This window comes from Sorex fumeus, unplaced genomic scaffold, assembly GCF_029834395.1.
Source record: "Sorex fumeus unplaced genomic scaffold, SorFum_2.1 ptg000051l, whole genome shotgun sequence".
Lineage (NCBI taxonomy): Eukaryota > Metazoa > Chordata > Mammalia > Eulipotyphla > Soricidae > Sorex > Sorex fumeus.
This window is the reverse complement of record NW_026606108.1, coordinates 32,392,835-32,411,721: the sequence shown is the minus strand read 5'-3', so window position 1 is coordinate 32,411,721 and position 18,887 is coordinate 32,392,835. Positions and strand designations below refer to the sequence as shown.

Genomic DNA, 18,887 nt, shown 5'->3' with positions numbered 1-18,887 from the left:
AGTGATGAAATTATCTGGCACCAGCCAGAGGTGTCTTATGGACGTGACTGTTGAGTTGCCTGAGACAGGGGGATATGGGCAGAGGCTTTCGATTCCCTGTCACACTGAACCCAGAGTTCTCAGTCACAAAGTCCTGCATACCTGTTTCTTGCTTCTTTAGAGCTTTGACAGCTCTTGTCTTACATGTGATAACCATCATTCCAAAAAGGCTGCTCCTGAAGATGTTTCCAGTATTTTGGTAGTGACCTTGGTCCCTACATTCACATTATCAGGACAACTTAAAATATATGTTGTCACCCTTATTTCTATTGAACTTACCTCTAAACCAAACCAGCTCTTAATAATCTTACTCCTTTTTTTTTCTTTTTGGGTTACACCCCACAATGCACAGAGGTCACTCTTGGCTCATATACTCAGGAATTACTCCTGGCAGTGCTTGAGGGACCATATGGGATGCTGAGAATCGAGCCCAGGTCGGCTGCATGCAAGGCAAACATCCTACCCACTGTTCTATCGCTCCAGCCCTTACTGCATTTTTTAACTCAAATCTTTTACCCTGATTTATTTAACATAGGTTCTACCTCATACAATTCTGATTTTGTCTGGTTGTTTTCGTGGGACCAGAGATTGAATCCAGGGCCTCACACATGTAAATCAAGTTTGTGCTACTGCTGAGCTACACCCTAGCATCACAATCCTGTTTTGCTTTATTGTACCAGTATACAAGTGAATGTTTGAGTACACAAGCATTCCATAGGTACTCTCCAAAAAAACTGTTGCTTGGATACATTTGGGAGTATATTGAATAGATGTTTAATAACCAGTGTCTTATATTACTAATTTAGCATGGTATTATAAATTGGTTAATTCTCAAAACTTAAATTCTCTGGGTATTTAAGAATAATTATTTGATATACATATATACGTATACATATATATATATATACACACACACACGTATGTCATTAACCATAAGATTATGTAATCTTTAGTAACTTTTTTCAAGAAATAGATACACCATTCAAATTCACATAAAAATAAAGTGCTTTAAGGGAATGCCCTGCCATAGAGGTGGGGCAGGGAATATGGGGTTGGGGGTGGGAGGGTTACTGGGATCATTGGTGGTGAATGGGCACTAGTGGAGGGATGGGTACTCGATCATTGTAACCCAACTGAAACGCAAGCACAAAAGTTTGTAAATCTACAACTGTACCTCATGGTGTTTCACTAATAAAAATTAAATTAAAAAAAAAAAAAACCTGAACAAACGGTTTGAGGCTCTTTGTGTTCCTGGAGCGAGCAGGCTATACCAGCACGTGACAGGGACAAATGGAGATGTTACTGGCGCCTGCTTGAGCAAATTGATGACCAAGGGGATGACAAGTAATACAAGTGACAAGTGATATTTCTGAAGCCAGAGTTGAAAAAAAAAAGTGCTTTAGGCATGAGAGCTACCTACTATGGTAAAAATGTAAATTTCACTTTACATGCAAGAAACCATTTTACCTTTAATGGGTCAAGTTCATTCTCATAGGATTTCACAATTTCCTTTGAAGATGCTAGCTGGGCTTCCTTATTAGTGATTTGATCACGAATCTCACAAGCTTTTTCCTTATTTTGCTTCAGATATTTTAGTTCTGTTTGACATTCTTTTACTTTCTGACCTTGTGTCTGGCGCACTTGTCGAAGTGTTTCCAAGGCTTTAATGTACCTTTCAAGAGAAGAAACAATTAAATTTATGGCTAAGCAAATTATAGTATACTCATACAATGATGGAATATTATGCAGTCATTAAGATTCCATTTACAGGGGCTACGACTGATGGTACAGCAGGTAGGGTGCTTGGGTTGCTTGCCTTGTACGTGGCCAATCTGAGTTTGACCCCCAGTATCTTCATCTGGTCCCCTGGGCTCCACCAGGACCAATCCCTGAGCAAAGAGCCAGGAATAAGCCTTAAGCACTGCCGGGTAAGGCCCAAAACCAAACCCAAACCCCCCCCCCCAAAAAAAAAAATCCAAAGATTAATTTATAAAAAAGCTTTTAGTAACTTACAAACATGGACTGGAGCAATAGCACAGCGGTAGGGTGTTTGCCTTGCATGCAACCAGCCTGGCCAAGCCGGGTTCAATTCCTCCGCCCCTCTCGGAGAGCCTGGCAAGCTACCGAGAGTATCTTGCCTGCACAGCAAAGCCTGACAAGCTACCCGTGACATATTCAATATGCCAAGCACAGTAACAAGTCTCACAATGGAGACGTTACTGGGCCTGCTCGAGCAAATCAACGAACAATGGGAGGACAATGCCACAGAAACTTACAAAACATAAGCATGGTTAAGTGAAAATGATATATTTATACTTTCAACCAGATAAATAAACCTATCACAGGAAATAAAACTACTCAGGGGTTGCTACTGGGTAAGCAGTATTAATTGATGACTTTCTTGCTTTAAAATCTGGTTAACAAAAAAAAAGTGGGACCAGAGAGATGGATAGTTGGCCTTGCACATGGCCAACCTGGGTTCAATCCTTGGCACCCTCAGTGGGCCTCCAAGCATTACCGGGAGTGAACCCTGAGTGCAGATCTAGGAGTAATCTCTGAACACTGCTGGGTGTGCCCCCCATCCCACCACTTCCCACTCAAAAAAGAAGAAAAAAAAAACATCCAAATTACAACCATCATATAATGGGCTACAAAGTCTAATGAAAGGTTACAAACCTTGTTGCTGAAAAAATCTCATCAAATTTTTGCTTCAAAGCCTTTCCTTCACTTAAAGGCCAATTAGAATCTTCTTGGTGGCAGAAAATGACATTATTTAATACAGACTTGGACACCCCTAGGGAACTGATCATCTCTCGGTCAATTTCTGCACACTTAGAGCTGATACTGACCTTTTCACCATGCCTGTAGAAAATGGAAACAAAGAATTTTTTTAGTTGAATCTATTATATAAGTTTTTAAATCCTTCATTCTGTACTTGCTCTTGGGGGGGGGGGGGGGGCGCAGGGAGGAGAGTTGGAGAGATAGTACAGGGGCTAAGGAACTTGCCTTATGTGACCAACCAAGATTTGATTCCCAGCACCACCTATGATCCTCTGAACACCACCAGGAGTAATCCCTAAGCAGGAATAAGTCCCAATCACAGTCAGGTATCACCCCAAAAACTCCCAAAGGAAGGAGGCACACGGGGAGATAGCAGTGATTAGAATGCAAGCTAGCACCATATGGCATCCCAAGTGTTGCTCATTACGGTCCCTGAAGCCCCTGCACTGTCAGGAGGTCTTAGTGGTTCCCAGCACTGCAGGGTCTGAGCTGCACTGCCTCCTCAGGCCCTAGCATTGAACTCCCAGCCTAGCTGGTCAAGTACCGCAAGGACTGACCCCAGTGCCCCCTGAGCACTTCTTCAGAGGCATTCTCACCCAAGTCCCCTCACTCTTCTGTCATAAGAATAGCTTTCTCTTGCTAAAGAGGAGAAGTCTTGGTTCTGCAGAGATAGTACCATGGGTAAGGTACTTGCCTTGCACACAGCAGACCCTATATGTTCCCCCAGCTTTGCCAGGTATGATGCTTGGTCACAGTGCCAAGAATAAGCCCTGAGCACAGCTGAAATGATCCATAGATTAAAAAATAAATTAATAATACATGGAAAAGGATAGCACAGGAAAAGATGCTATTGGATAGGGAGATGGGGGTGCTCTCCAAGTAGCGTTAATGGATGGGGCTATGATAATCAGTCAACTGGAATGGATGGCTTAAAGCTGGGATCCAGTGGTGCTGGGAGGGACCAGGGCTACATCTGGTGGAACTGAGAGAAGGGGTCCATGCAGTGTCTGAGATCAAACTCAGTCTGTGTCTCTGCATAAGCAAGACAAGAGCTCCTGACCTGAGCTATGTACCTTGCCCCCCATACAGTAACACTTTCAAAACATATTTAACTTTAAAATACAACATATAGAGAAAAATAATACGTCTTCCACTCCCATAACTAAAAAATAAGAGACAAAAAGTAAAACAAAACATGATGATCACAATGACAAAGTATCTGAAATGTAAATATCTAAATACAATGCAGTCTAAAAAAGATATTCAGTGACCAACAATAAACAGAAGGTAAAAGTAAATCTCAGTGATGCACATCTAACAAATCCAAGGGGGATTCTGAATTTAATAGGTTTCAGGTTGAGTCACACTGACAAAACTGTCCAACAGAGCAATATTTTTAAATGAGTTCCCAACATTATACCACGTATCAGACTATCCAAGAGACCGCATAAGTTAAAAATTCACCATCTCATTCTCCTAACTCTGAAAGAGCCTTAATATGGCACTTTTTAAAAAAAATCTCAGGGCTAGGACGAAGAGACGTTACTGGGGCCTGCTCGAGGCAATCGACGAATAACAGGATGGTTGTGATTGTTGTGATTGTGATCTTCTCCCCTAACTTCTATCCAGTATCTCTTAATATATAATGGGCTGGGGAGATGGCTCAAAGGGTTGGAGCATATGCTTCACATGTGGGAGCCATGAGTTTGAGCCCCAGCACCACATGGTCCTCTAAGGGTGACAGAAGTGACACCCAAGCAGTGAGTGGGAATTATCCCAAGCATTAATGGGTGTAATCCAAAAAAAAAAAAAAACAACAACAAAAAAATCCCAAGTACATTAAGTGAGTGGAGCCAATGTCTTCTTTGCTGTCATGTTTGTCTTCTAATATGCATTATGAAAACATTGCAATGCATTTGCAGAAGAATGCTTTATTTTGGATGCACTGGTCGAGTCACAGAATGAAGACAGTAGCTTGAACTAAAAAAGGCATTACAGAACTGGAAAGAAAAAGACTTGAAATATTTAGATTAAATCCACGGATCTGGTAGCACTGCGCTGTAGCACTGTCCTCCCGTTGTTCATCGATTTGCTCGAGCAGGCCCAGTAACGTTTCCATTGTGAGATTTGAAGTAATGAACTAAAAATATGAAGGGCAAGAAAGGTAACTGGAAAGACTTAAGTTCTTAGCTTATGTCTCTGGATGAATAAAGATCATTTAAAGAGATGAGGAGTACTGCAAGAGGATCAGACTGTGGGAGGCTTTTGCAGGGGAGGTGAGTGCCTCACAAGAATGTGCAGAGAATCTGGGAGCCATTCCCAAAGATATTCAGTCAACCAGGCAAGATGATTTATTGCAAGAGGCCCAACAATGTGGTGTTACTTGGGCCTGGAAGGGCTGGGGGACATGTGGTGTTGGGGCTTAAACTTGGTCCCTGTGTATGCAAAGCAGGCATCTCTGATCACTGAGCTATCTCCCCAGTCACATCTAAGTCTAGATTTGATCCCTGGTACCACCTTAGACAACACCCCTACCCCAGTACTAGCTGTGTATAGACCCTGTTGCACATTGCAGGGTGAGGCCCAACCCATTTTTCTCCTCCCCCACAAAGAGGCCTTATTAAAGGCCCCAAGCACACTGACTCCCCCTAATCCCCCAATTTCAGTTCATTTCAATCACAAAAGAACCTAACCAGTAATTAATGATACTCCAAATAACATCTTTATAGCTATCTGCCCAAGAAGGAAGAAACTTTAGGGATAAAACCCAGGTCAGAATTGTTGGACAATGCCATTTTAGCAATTTCTTACAACCCTGCTAATACTTGCAACTGGTGGAAGTTATCTTGGCACCCACCCTCTTTATCATAGTGTTTATCAATGTTTTTCGATGGTGGGACCTTCCTGTGACCCTGCGACCAGTTGGCCTCTTGAGGGAATAAACCCTTGATGGGGGTACCATCTACCGCTGTACCATCTACCGCTGCTAACTAAGTCTGAGTAAGCTGAGAACCAAGTGAAAGCAATCAAGAGGACTGCCTTTAGCAGAAAGGCACACTGGGCCCCATTTCCTGCATTGGAACCACCTGGCAGAAGAGCCCACTGGCACCTATGTGGCCTGCTTGCTAGCTAAGTCTTGGACTGCTTTCTAGATAGCTAGGGTGTAGTTAATAGTGGTGGTACCATATAGGACCTAACTACTGGCCGCCACTGCCAGCTGCTTAGTCACCCCAGGATTCTTCCGGCAGCTTAACTACCCATGAAAGTCTCTAGCAGCCCAATTAGTCCTGCAAGCTACCACACTACAACTACAGCTTAGCCAGCTAAAAATAGGCCATGCTTCACAACCAGGGAAGCCCACTCAGACAAATATGGCACACAGACATGAATCAACAATTCCATCCAACTTAATACAAAGCAACATATCTATTAGCTGACAGTCCTACACTTTTAATTCATGGCAGCCAGATGCCAAGGCTGTGCCCACAGCGTCACTCAACATACCATACCACAAACAAAAGGCCATGGCCAAGTTCAAGCAACACCCACAGGGTTCCTGGCACTGTGCTGCACCTGTGCTGTTGATGCTGCACAGGCAAGCAGGAGCATCCTACAAAGGGCACACCCTCAGCAACTAACTTAAAAGGGCTGTGTGTGATCCTAAACCTCCTGTGAGTCATTTGTATATGTCCAAGCTCACAGTTGAAGAACAGGTACTAGAACTGCCTAAAATGAAGAAGAAACAGCAAATCAGCAAAATGGAGACAACAAAGGAATAGGCCCCAAATTAAAGAGCAAAAGCAAAATACTGGACAAAGATCCAAGAGAAATACAGATCTATAAACTACAAAGTTCAGGGTAATGATGGGGAGAAGAATGTTCAACAATTTGAGGAAAAGACTGGACTCGAGTCAGGAGGAATAATTATAGCACAAGAGCTTAGAGTTCCTGCCTTACAAATTATGGTCATGAGTTCAAATCCCAAGCTTCCAATTTGACAGTGAATACCTCCAAAAAACCTCTTACAACAGATATCTAACTTCATGATACTAAATTTGTCTTTCCCACAATTTTCTTCATAAAACTCAATAACAAAAGGGATTACAAAAGTATCCTTTTTAACACTACTAGAAATCTTAGCTTTAAAAAATCACAGATTAGAAAGGAAATAAAACTCCTTAGTTTGAAGATAACATGATCATCTAGGGAGAAAAATCCAAAAGAATTAATAAAAATTCCTAGCTGATAAGCAATTATAGAGGGGTAGCAGGAAACAAGGATACTCAAGACCATCAATTTCCTATAAACTAGCAACAAACAAGGGAAACTTCAAATTAAAAATAATAGTATTTAAATTAACCTTATAAATATGAAAATCTTAATCTAATGAAATAAATATAAAAGCAATGTAATAAATGAAATAAGAGAACCAAAACGAGAGTTTGCATTCAGAGTTAAGACTCAATGTTGTTAAATTTTACCAACTTAATCTACAGATTCAAAGCAATGCCAATCAAAATCCCAACAAGTTATTTTGTGAAAATCAATTGAGTCTGTTCAAATGGAAGACAAAAAAATCCAAAATAGTCAATACAGGATTTAAGGAGAACAAAGTTTGAAAACTAACTTGATTGATGTCAAGACTTACTAAAATAGGCAGGATTGTAAGGTACTAGCAAAAAAAAAAAAAAATAGACAAATCAATGGAATACAGAGTCCAAAACTAGATTAACAGAGTTAACTGATCATCAGTAGGAGTAAAGGTAACATAATGGAGCATAGAAAATTTTTTCAGTGGTGTTCATGCACAATTCAATCAGCCTAATCAGTGGCTGAATAAATAGCAGTACTGCGACATAAGAAAGAAAGAAAGAAAGAAAGAAAGAAAGAAAGAAAGAAAGACAGACAGACAGACAGACAAGCTCTTAGAGAAAACAAGAGAACATATAGATGAGTTTGGGTCCTGCAATGAACTATTTGGGGGTGGGGGCTTCTCCCAAGCAGAGCTCACGGGGTCTGGAGGCTTCTACCTGGCTAAGTGGGCCAGACATCCCAATTCTAGGGCCAAGGATGCTGCAGTGTTGCTTGAGCCCTGTAGTGCTGGGGACCACTTGTGCCACCCATCAGTGCTTAAAGACTCCAGGACCACACTGGGTAATGCCCAGGAGACAATGTAGTGCCAGGAACTGAACCAGGCTGGATACATGCATAGCAATGGCTTTAAGCCCTCTACTATAGCCCACGACCGTAGTAATGACGTTTTATAGGCAATAACAGAAGCAAAATTCTTAAAAACAGTAATTACTTAGGTGGCCTCAATAAAATTTAATTTTGGGGGGCCCAGGAGATACCTCAGTAGGTAAAAGAAATACTTTGCATGCAGATGTTTCTTGGGTTCAATTCCAAGCACTGTATGGTTCCCTAATCAATGAGTCAGGAGCACAGCCAGCAGTGGTCCACAAACCAAAACACACACTCCCAAAAAGACTTTAAATTTTCTATTCTAAAAAACACTGTCAAGGAATGAAGACAAGCCACAGAATGAAATACTGGCAAAAGATACATCAACTGAAGGATGTAAACCTACACAAAGACTCAATACATCCACAGTAAGAAAACAAAATTCAATTTAAGAAAAGGAACCAGGGTCCAGTGAAACAGTGCAGAGGCTTAGAGCATCTGACTTCAAGTGTTACATATACCAAGTCATGATCTTGGCTGCTCTACTGTTAAGAGATCTTGGCAGTTCTGCTATATGTGATCTCTGGTGTTGCAAGCAATTCCAGTTACACTATAGCCAGATGTATAATACTATAGCCCAGGACTTGAAAAAGCACTTCAAAAAGGGGTGCAATCTCCAGTGAACAGAAATGAAAAAAAGTTGTGTAAGAGTCATTGTCAGAAAGTGAGGCTTCTGTCAAGCACATGGGTAAACATCACAGAATTCCTCAGTGAGCACAACCATTAACTTGTATGCCTCGATTAAGAGTGTGAGCCCCAGTAAGCAGACACAAGTACCACAAGTGACAAAATAAAGACCTCAGTGAGAATGAGAGCCTCATATGCAACCACTGGTCATCACACCAATATCATCACTGTCACTGTTCTCCCGTTGTTCATCGATTTGCTCGAGCAGGCCCAGTAACATCTCCACTGTGACACTTGTTACTGTGTTTGGCATATTGAATACGTCATGGATAGCTTGCCAAGCTTTGCTGTGAGGGCAAGATACTCTTGGTAGCTTTCCGGGCAGGGCAAGATACTCTTGGTAGCTTTCCGGGCTCTCTGAGAGGGGTGGAAGAATCAAACCTGGGTTAGCCGGGTCGGTAAGGCAAACACCCTACCCGCTGTGCTATCACTCTAGCCCAACTAATATCATCATCAACAACAAAGGAAAAGAGGAGGGGAGGATAATAAAAGAATTGGAAAACTTAAGACAAGCAATACAATGATAAAACAATAGCCAATAGCAAAGTCACTTAATCACTTAACTTCCCGTTAGTCTTTGATTTGCTCGAGCGGGCGCCAGTAACGTCTCCATTTGTCCCTGTCGCGTGCTAGTGTAGCCCAATGGCATCTGTTCGCTCTGGGAACCTGAAGAGCCTCAAACCGATCGTTCATGATCTTCAAGAAGAAGTCTGACCATCTGGTAGGTGGGTGGCCACGTGGTCTTTTGACATCCCGTGGAATTCAGTCAGTAACAGCTTTAGTCCAGCGGTCGTCTTTAAATCTCATTACGTGACCAGCCCATCTGATTTTTGACACCTTGGCAAATGAGACAGCGTCCCTGATTCTTGATCGTCGACGGATGTCAGAACTCCGGATTTTTTCTCTCATTTGAGTGAAACGTGATACTCCAAGCATAGCTCTTTCTATTCTTCTTTGGGAGACCTGAATAGCGTTCTCATCCTGTTTGTGTAGGGCCCAGGTCTCTGAGGCATATGTTAATGCAGGAAGAACAGTGGAATCAAAGAGATGTGCCCGGAGCCGGAGGTTCTTTGTCCTCTTAGCTATTTCTTCGACGTTCTTGAAGGCGTTCCAAGCCGCTCTCTTCCTCCTGCGCAGCTCGGGTGCCAGGTCATTTATCATGTTGACTTCTCGACCTAGGTACACATAGCTGTTGCATTCAGAGACGGTCGTTCCGTTGAGAGCGAATGGGGCATCAGGAATGAGGCTGTTTCTCATAAACATTGTCTTTGTAAGATTCAGCTGTAGTCCTACCTTTCCACACTCACGGTCAAAGTCGGCCCGCATTTGTGCCGCTTGGCTGATGTTTGGTGTTATTAAAACAATGTCATCAGCAAAGCGGAGGTGGTGTAATTGTCGACCATCTATCTTCACTCCCATTCCTTCCCATTCCAGTAGTCGCATGATGTTCTCAAGGGTGGCACTGAAGAGTTTCGGTGAAATGGTATCACCCTGCCGAACCCCTCTCTTGACATCAACGATCACTTCTTTGTAGAATGGTGAGATCCTGGTAGTGAATCCGCAATACAGCTCACAGAGGGTCTTGATGTATTGGGCTTGAATGCCCTGATTGGCTAGGGCTTCAATGACCGCTTCCGTCTCAACAGAATCAAAGGCCTTCTTTAAATCAATGAACGTTAAACAGCGGCATCTTGAACTCCAGAGAAACCTCAATGAGTTTGGTTATTGTGCGGATATGGTCGGTGGTGCTGAATCCTTTGCGGAACCCGGCTTGCTTGCATGGTTGTCCTTCATCTAGTGTTCTGCCAATCCTATTTAGGATGACTCGAGTGAACAACTTGTAGATGACAGACAATAGGCGGATCGGGTGATAGTTGCCAATGTCATGGATGTCTCCCTTCTTGAACAGTAGTATGGTCCTGCTGGTTTTCCATTGGGACGGAACCTTGCATTCAGACAGGCAGCGAGTGAAGAGCCGAGCCAGTGTATTGATGAGTACTGACGGCAGGTTCTTCAGGTGTTCAGGTCTGACCCTGTCTGGGCCGGGTGCTGTTTGTTTCTTTACCGACGAAATGGCGTGTCGGATTTCGGAAGGGAGAACGTTGGGAACGACATATCCATCCTGTGGAATTTGGTATGTCGGCAAGTGGACATGGCTATAGAAGAGATTTGAGTAGAAGTCATGGATAATCTTCTCCATTGCCATTCTGGAGGATGTGATGGATCCATCAGGACGTCAGAGGGCAGACATCTTGGTCTTGTAGTTGGCGAAGGACAGGCGGGCGTAACGAATACTTTTCCCAGCTTCTGCCGCATCTACCAGTACTTCTGCTCTTCTCTCTTTGAGGTCTTACTTGATCGCATCTCTGCACTGCTTTGCGAGCTCAGACGTTAGCTTGCAGTTGCCTGAGGCATGCGCCAAACCACGCTGGCGAATTAGCTCAAGAGTTTTCGAAGACAGGCGTTTTCTTGTGGCTATCTCTCTCTTGGCGTTCCTCCCACATTCATGGAGGTGCTGAACCAGTCGATCGTATTCCTTGTCAATGTTGTCAACAATAGCATCTTCCCATATTGCCACAATAGTGCCAAAGAGTTTCCAGTTGGCAGTCGTTCCGGGAGTTATCTTTTTGAAATTTGCAGCCCTTTCTCCCCGCTCTGTGAAGTAGAATTCTGCACGAAGGAGACGGTGGTCTGATCCCGTTCATAATTTTGGGACAACAGCGACATCAGTCAGGCAAAACCATCGATTGAATATGATGTGGTCTATTTCATTGTGGAATCGTCCACCGGAAGACTCCCATGTCCAACGTTTAGATTCTGCCTTCTGGAACTGTTGAGTTACCATGGATGGTCTTGGTCGACATGATGAACTCAGACAGTCTCTCACCCTGTTCGTTCCATTCTAGGCCATGGGTCCCGATGTGAAGTTCTTCAGCTGATCTTCTCAGTCCTATCTTGGCATTAAAATCACCCACAATGATCAGTAACTACAACTGGTCTCATTCACCTGACCCAATAGCAAAGTGGATGAAGCAAACCCGTGAGATGGAAAACAAAGCAATAAATTCACCCAAACAGAAAGTGCCAGGTGGCTTCACTTGTGAATTTTTTCAGAGGCCATTACTGTGAAATCAAATCAGGCAAAGATGTCACAAAGAAAATTACCTGCCAGAATCTCTGATGAACAAAAATGTAAATATCAACAAAATAACAAACTGAACTCATTAATTTATTCAAAAAAAAAAAGGTCATACACCATGGTACAATGGGATTGCAGGGAAGTGAAGTAAAGAAAAGGATAGTATCCAATGATGATAAGCCCTTGACCTCTGACTACAATAATGAGGTTACAAGAGGAGGGGACAGGATTAAGTTGTGCAGAGATGAAAATTGTAGGTACGCAGGTCATCAAGTAAAGAACTTCGGGTTCTTCTCAGAGTGGGGACAGTCAATGTCGCCCCACAATAATTCCCACCATACTTCCAGGAGTGCCTACAATCACACGCACAGCCCACAACCATTGCCATGTAAATTCACGGCCCAGTTAAATAATCTGGAGTTTCTGAAGCATTCAACCACATTCACAGACATGCAACACTTCCAAATTCTACAAATACTGACATCGCAGTAGGAGCACGCCAAACTGGATGGGAACTAAGCCCAATAAGCAAAAACATTAATACAGAAGGCTCAACTACCAACAACAGCTTAGTAAACCCTCAGACAAGACTTAATGATGCCAGAGTGAGAATATTATGATTTTCACAAATTTTCTTTTACTGAAGTATTTTTCAATAATTCCATTAGTTATTTAGTTGTAGCACAGCGGGTAGGGCATTTGCCTTGCATACGGCCGACCCAGTCGACCCAGGTTCGATTCCTCCACCCCTCATGGAGAGCAGGTCAAGCTACCAAGAGTATTTCGCCCGCATGGCAAAGCCTGGCAAGCTACCCATGATGTATTCAATACACCACACACAGTAACAATAAGTCTCACAATGGAGACATTACAGGGCCTGCTCGAGCAAATCGATGAACAACGGGAGGACAGTGCTACAGTTCCTTCTAAGGGAGCAGGTTGGGGGGGTGATCATTAGTAAAATGGGCACAAAGGTGGAGGGATGGTCACACTGGTGGTGGGATTTTACTGGAATATTGAATGCCTGTAACAAATGCATCATCAACTTTGTAAGCCAGTGTTAAGTGGGGGGGGGGGGGGGGGGGGGGAAGTTCAGTGGTGGTGGAATAACTATGCATAACACAAACATTAATATTATTATGTTTTATTATTAGGGCTAGAGCGATAGTACAGCAGGTAGGGCATTTGCCTTGCACGCGACCTACCCAGGTTCGATTCTTCCACCCCTCTTGGAGAGCCCGGCAAGCTACTGAGTATCTTGCAAGCACGGTAAAGCCTGGCAAGCTACCCATGATGTATTCAATATGCAAAACACAGTAACAAGTCTCACAGTGAAGACATAACTGGGCCCGCTCGAGCAAATCGTTGAATAATGGGAGGACAGTACAGTACAGTACAGTACATGTTTTATTGTTAGCATTCAAAATTTACATATGCCCTAAAGTTTAAAATTATATATACACCCCTATATTTTACTGCATAATTATAGACAGACCAATTTTTATGCAGAAAAAGCAGTATGCAAACATTATATGAAGCTTTAAAACAAATGTGCCAACAAAGCATTAAAAAATAGGTGGAGATAGTAAGGTGGGTAAGGTGCATACCTTGCACACAACTGAACTGAGTTTGGTCCCCAGCACCACATATGGGTCCCTGTGTCACACAAGTGTGATCACTTAGCACAGAGCCAGGAGTAAGCTCTCAGCATTCTGGGAGTGGTCCAAAATACAAACTAAACAAAATATGCTATACTATATTGTCTATAATTACATGCCAAAAAGCTATAAACCAATTTTTGTACTGAAAAAATAACAATTATGCAGTGAAATATGGCAAAACCATTTTAAACAGACATATTTAAAAGACTGCTGAATAAATGGATATACTCCCCAAAGCAGTAGGAAAAACCCAGTTTTACAGCCCCAAAAAGACAAAAATAGGCAGGTACTCAAATATAAAATAAACACCTACTTTGTTCTAGTAATGACTCCTTCCAGGGTTTTAAATTCTGTCTTTTTGCTTTTCTGAGTACACATCATAGATCTCTGTACAGCTAGAAGTTCTCCATTGACATCACGAAATTGCAGACGAATCTGGGCTCTTACATCTGTTTCTTGAGCAACCTTTGAGGATAAGCAGTGAAAAATTATTCAAAGAGAAAAACCTAAATACCTAAAACAAATGACATTTTTACATGCTGTTCAAAATACAGAGCAGAAAGTTATATTGTTTAATTGATTTACTAAAATTATATTATCTGCCTAATTACTTAGCTTCAAAAGTCAGGGTTATGAATTTTTTAAAAAATAAGTTAGTTTTATCTTTTTAAATAATAAACTGTTTTTGTTATTTTATTTTGGTTTTTGGTTTGGGACCACAACTGGCAGTGCACAAGGTTTACTCCTGGCTCTGCACTCAGGGATCACTTCTGATAGGTTTGGGAATGAATCAGAGTTGGCCACGTGTAAGGCAAGTACTCTCCCTGCTGTACTATCACTCTGGCCTCCAGTAATAAATATTTTTAAAGGCTTACAGAAAGTAGAGGTAAAGGACACAAAAAGTTTTCTCCCTGAAGCAACTAAGAGTAAATTGCTGATCTGGGGTCCAATTGTCACTATTTTTCTACAAAACAAGGACATTTTCAATCATAAAACTCAGATAATTGGTAAGTGATATATTACTGCTACATGATCCTCTGATTCCTTTCAGCTTATCAGTAGTTGCAATTTGTTCTCTACAGAAAAGATAGAAGGTAGAGTGCTTGCCTTGCATGCAGCTGATCCTGGCTCTGTCTCCGGCATCCCATATGGTCCCCCAAGCACTGCCAGGAGTTAATTCCTGAATGCAGAGCCAGGAGTAACCCCTCAGCATGTCCAGATATGGCCCCAAACCAAAAAAAAACAACAAAAAGGAGTTGGCTCCCAATTATCACTGCACATTTTTTAGAATTAGACAACAATGTTGTCGTATCTCTTTAATTTTTCTTTCTTTTTTTATTTTTGGGTCACATGTGGCGCAGGGTACTACACAATGCCATAGAGAGAATCCAGGACTCCCATATTTTAAGCCTGTGCTGCAGTCATCTCTATTTTCTTTCAAAAGGAAGTTTCTCAAATTTTCTTTGATATTCATGACTTAATTAGAGAACACTATTTTATAGTGTTAATGTAGGTCTATCCAATGTTTCCTGATGACTAGAATATGTATCTTTGGCAACAATACTACAAAAGTGATGTGTTCATTTCATGGCATTTTAGCAACTTCAACTTAACTCAGTATAGAGTTCAATACATGTGTGGAGCACAATCCTGCCAGCTCTGTCGCCTGTGATTCCCAGCACTGTAAGTCATTTGTGGCATAATACGCCATGTGTGTATAAATCAAGTAAAACATGTAACCTTCCTGAGCACTAGTCAGGAGGTGCAATCCTTTGTCAATAAAACGCCTGAGAGCACCATAAGTAAAGTGTGCAGCACCCAGCTATCACAGTGGCCAAGTGTGTGAGCACTACAATCAGACGTGATTCCAGCAAGCACCACGCTGTTCTAGTTAAGTACTAAAATATGTTAGCAGGGCCAAAGATACTAGAAAGAGGTTTAGGAACTTGCCATGCAAGCAGCTGACCAGGGTTCAATCCCCGGTCCCCCTATATGTTCCACAAGCACTGCCAGTTGTCCCTGAGCACAGGTCCAGGAATAAGCCCTCAATACCATGAGATGTGGCCTCCAAACAAGATTTTCTATTTATCTCTAGTTTTCACAGATTTGAATATAGTGTGTAATGTAAGTGTGTTTATGCTGTTCTGATGTGCTGAGCTTTTTTGTGGTTTTATTTCTTTATTTAGATCTTTTGCCATATGTGATAACCATCCTTTCCTTTAAAGTTTAGAGCTTCTGTTTTGTTTTTGGGCCATACCTAGTGGTAAGCTTCCAAAAGTTCTCAGGATCCCAAACCTCCTACATGCAAATCATGTATTCCAGTTTGCTGAGTTATCTCTCTGACCCATCTATTCATTTTTTAACTCCAGTTATATATACATTTGCTTTGTTAGTCCACTGATAACATTAAACTATCTCCTAAACACTACAGATGCTACTCTGGGAATTTAGATCATGTTGACTTTCTTTAAAAAATGCTTTCTTTAAAAACGTTTTTAAAATTAAAGTTTTCGGGGCTGGAGAGATCGCACAGTGGGTAGGGTGTTTGCCTTGCAAGCGGCCAACCCGGGTTTGATTCCCAGCATCCCATATGGTCCCCCGAGCATCGCCAGGAGTGACTCCTTAGTGCAGAGTCAGGAGTAACCCCTGTGCATCGCCGGGTGTGACCCAAAAAAGCAAAAATAAATTAAATTAAAGTTTTATTCTAAAAGCAATCACTTTATTAAAAACTCATCTCAGGGCTAGAGTGATAGCACAGAAGGTAGGGCGTTTGCCTTGCACACGGCCGACCTGGGTTCGATTCCCAGTATCCCATATTCCCAGTATCCCCAAAGACCGCCAGGAGTAATTCCTGAGTGCATGAGCCAGGAGTAACCCCTGTGCATTGCTGGGTGTGACTCAAAAAAAGAAAAATCTATAAGCCACTGTTATTTTTGCAAATACAAGACAAAATTTTACTTCTATCATTACCTTAGGATCATGAACAAAGGTATTTCCTTTGGTTCCAGGAGGGAAATCTCCAGTACAAATATATTTCAGACACTCGATGATGGTCTAAAGAAACAGAAAATGACATTAATTGTAAAAGAATTGCAGAAATTTATCACAAATATTATTATAAAATATTTATAGACCATGAAACTTACAACCAGATAAAATAGGTCATAAAATCTCCAAGATGGTTACAATTTCAATAGAAAAGCACTGTGGCACTGTCCTCCTGTTGTTCATCGATTTGCTCAAGAGGGCACCAGTAACGTCTCACAATAAACTGTGAGACCTGTTACTGTTTTTGGCATATCAAATACATCACGAGCAGCTTGCCAGGCTTTGCCTTGAGGGTGAGATGCTCTGGGTGGCTTGCCGGGCTCTCTGAAAGGGGCGGAGGAATGGAACCCGGGTGGGCCAAGGCAAACGCCCTACCCACTGTGCTATCGCTTGTGGGGCTAGTATAGTGATAGTACAGTGGGTAGGGCGTTTTCCTTGCATGCAGCAGACCCAGGTTCAATTCCCAGCATCCCATATGGCCCCCTGAGCACCTCCAGGATTAATTTCTGAGTGCAGAGCCAGGAGTAATCTCTGTGCATCGCCAGGTGTGACCCAAAAAGCAGGAAAAAAAAAGATGAGGCTTGTTCTTCAAGTCTATGTTCTCTTTTGAACATGTATTCCTTTCCTTCTCCCCCTCACATATTTCTAAATTTTGTTCAATAAAAATTACCTTGCTTCATTTAAAAAAATAAATAAATAAAATGAAGAGTTAATGGAGGGTGGGGCATATCCCCAACCCAAACCCTCTCATTTAACAATAACAATGGCTAATGTAAAATATGATCAGCAGTTATTATGGTGTAAATGAGATTTGCTGAGTACAATGAAAACGTTTCACAGATAGAGGTGTGATGTTTGTGTACTTAATCAAATGAATGATTTCACAAGCCACTATTATACACACTTTAAATATTTTATTTACAATATTAGGTCAATTACACCTCTATAAAAATGAAGTTTTTTTTTTAAGTCTGTCACTCGGATCTTACAGTGTTTTTTTTTTTAATACCATGACTATGTAACTTTCACACTAAATCCAGGGTTCCTTTAGTTATCACCATTTTACAAATGGGAAAACTAAAACACTTACGCATTAGGGTGACTCTGGCCTACAGAAATACAGATAAACAGATGAAGGAAAACTAATGGATTCAGACAGCCCAGGCTCAGAGGCACATAAACTCATTCAATTAACACTTTTTTCAGGATCATACAGAAGACCGACCGACTTTACAATACAGAAGTCTGGCATTAAGCTCAACATAAAACCTTTCCAGCCACGCTTTTCCACAAATCCTTCGTTTACACTGATGATGCCACCTTGCATCTCTCAAGCCATCCTTCACATCAGACCACCTCTCAGCCATACATTTTCCAGTAATGGCTGGTCCAGGGTTTAACTCAAACTTCTAAGTGGCTCCAGGATTTTAAAAAGTCTCGGGTGGCATTCCATGGTTTTTATTTTTTTGGCGCTCCAATTTTTAATTTTTATTCTCTGATTTTTTTTTTTTTTGGTTGTTGCTGTTATTGTTTAACAAAACCGTTTTCCAAAATCCAAGTTTCATTTCCCTTTATCCTGAGCAGTCGACCTATTTGGGAAATCTTGTGACATATTATTTGATACAGTTGGCGTATAATTCTAAAATAAACTCCTACTGGGACAAGTTAGCCCGGCCTTGGGACGCGAGGAACAAGGGGAGGTCAGAGGACGCCTCAGCCCCCAGAGTCCGGACTCTTCTGACATCTGACTGAACCAGAGGCCTAAGGCGGCTACTTACCGTCTTCCCCGCCCCGTTGGGTCCAACCAAAATTGTGAGGGGGCTGAAGAACGTGATAATTTGCTTATCTTTGTCCTCTATCCCAAAACTCCGCACGCCCAGAATGCTCATCTTTTCGATCCGGGACATGTTAGCAAATATTTTTCTTATCTCAACACCAGGGACCGGGAGCCCAGGGGTTAGCGGTGAGGCCGGGCAAGCGCGGGCCAGGAGACTAGCCAGTCAGGGGGTTGGTCAGGCGGCTTCAGGCAAGTGCCCAAGATCTCGCTGGAGCCCTTCTCCCACTCCAGCTTCCTTTCCCGCTGACACGCACGCGCGGGGGCGGGGGCCGGCCGGGGGCCTCCAGAAGAAGCCTGGGAAGCGGGCGGAACCCGCAAACTCACAGATTCCCGCCTCGGCACCCCCGCAGCTCACGTGGGACGCTACGTCCCGCGCGCCTCCAGCTGCAGGTGCGGAGCACGCCGGGAAGCCGGAAGTCTATGGTGCGCGCGCAGCCCAGGTTCTCGGGAGCAG

At 42.5% G+C, this 18,887-nt stretch overlaps 1 protein-coding gene across 3 annotated transcripts in view; it reads right to left on the bottom strand.

Moving 5' to 3' along the window:
* RAD50 (RAD50 double strand break repair protein) overlaps positions 1 to 18,678 on the bottom strand; it is a 73,750-nt gene extending 55,072 nt beyond the window's left edge. For 2 of the 3 annotated variants that reach the window (XR_008793897.1, XM_056124848.1), the window contains exons 1-5: positions 18,375 to 18,678; positions 16,519 to 16,602; positions 13,862 to 14,013; positions 2,716 to 2,901; positions 1,507 to 1,711 (exon numbers count right to left, since the gene is read on the bottom strand). Coding sequence is in view for 2 of the 3 variants with exons in the window: in XM_056124848.1 (XP_055980823.1) it covers positions 1,507 to 1,711; positions 2,716 to 2,901; positions 13,862 to 14,013; positions 16,519 to 16,602; positions 18,375 to 18,503 (756 nt within the window). In the remaining variant the exon portion in view is untranslated. The remainder of the gene's footprint in view (positions 1 to 1,506; positions 1,712 to 2,715; positions 2,902 to 13,861; positions 14,014 to 16,518; positions 16,603 to 18,374) is intronic. The other variant, XM_056124847.1, reaches the window with a different exon arrangement.
* Positions 18,679 to 18,887: the final 209 nt, after the last annotated feature.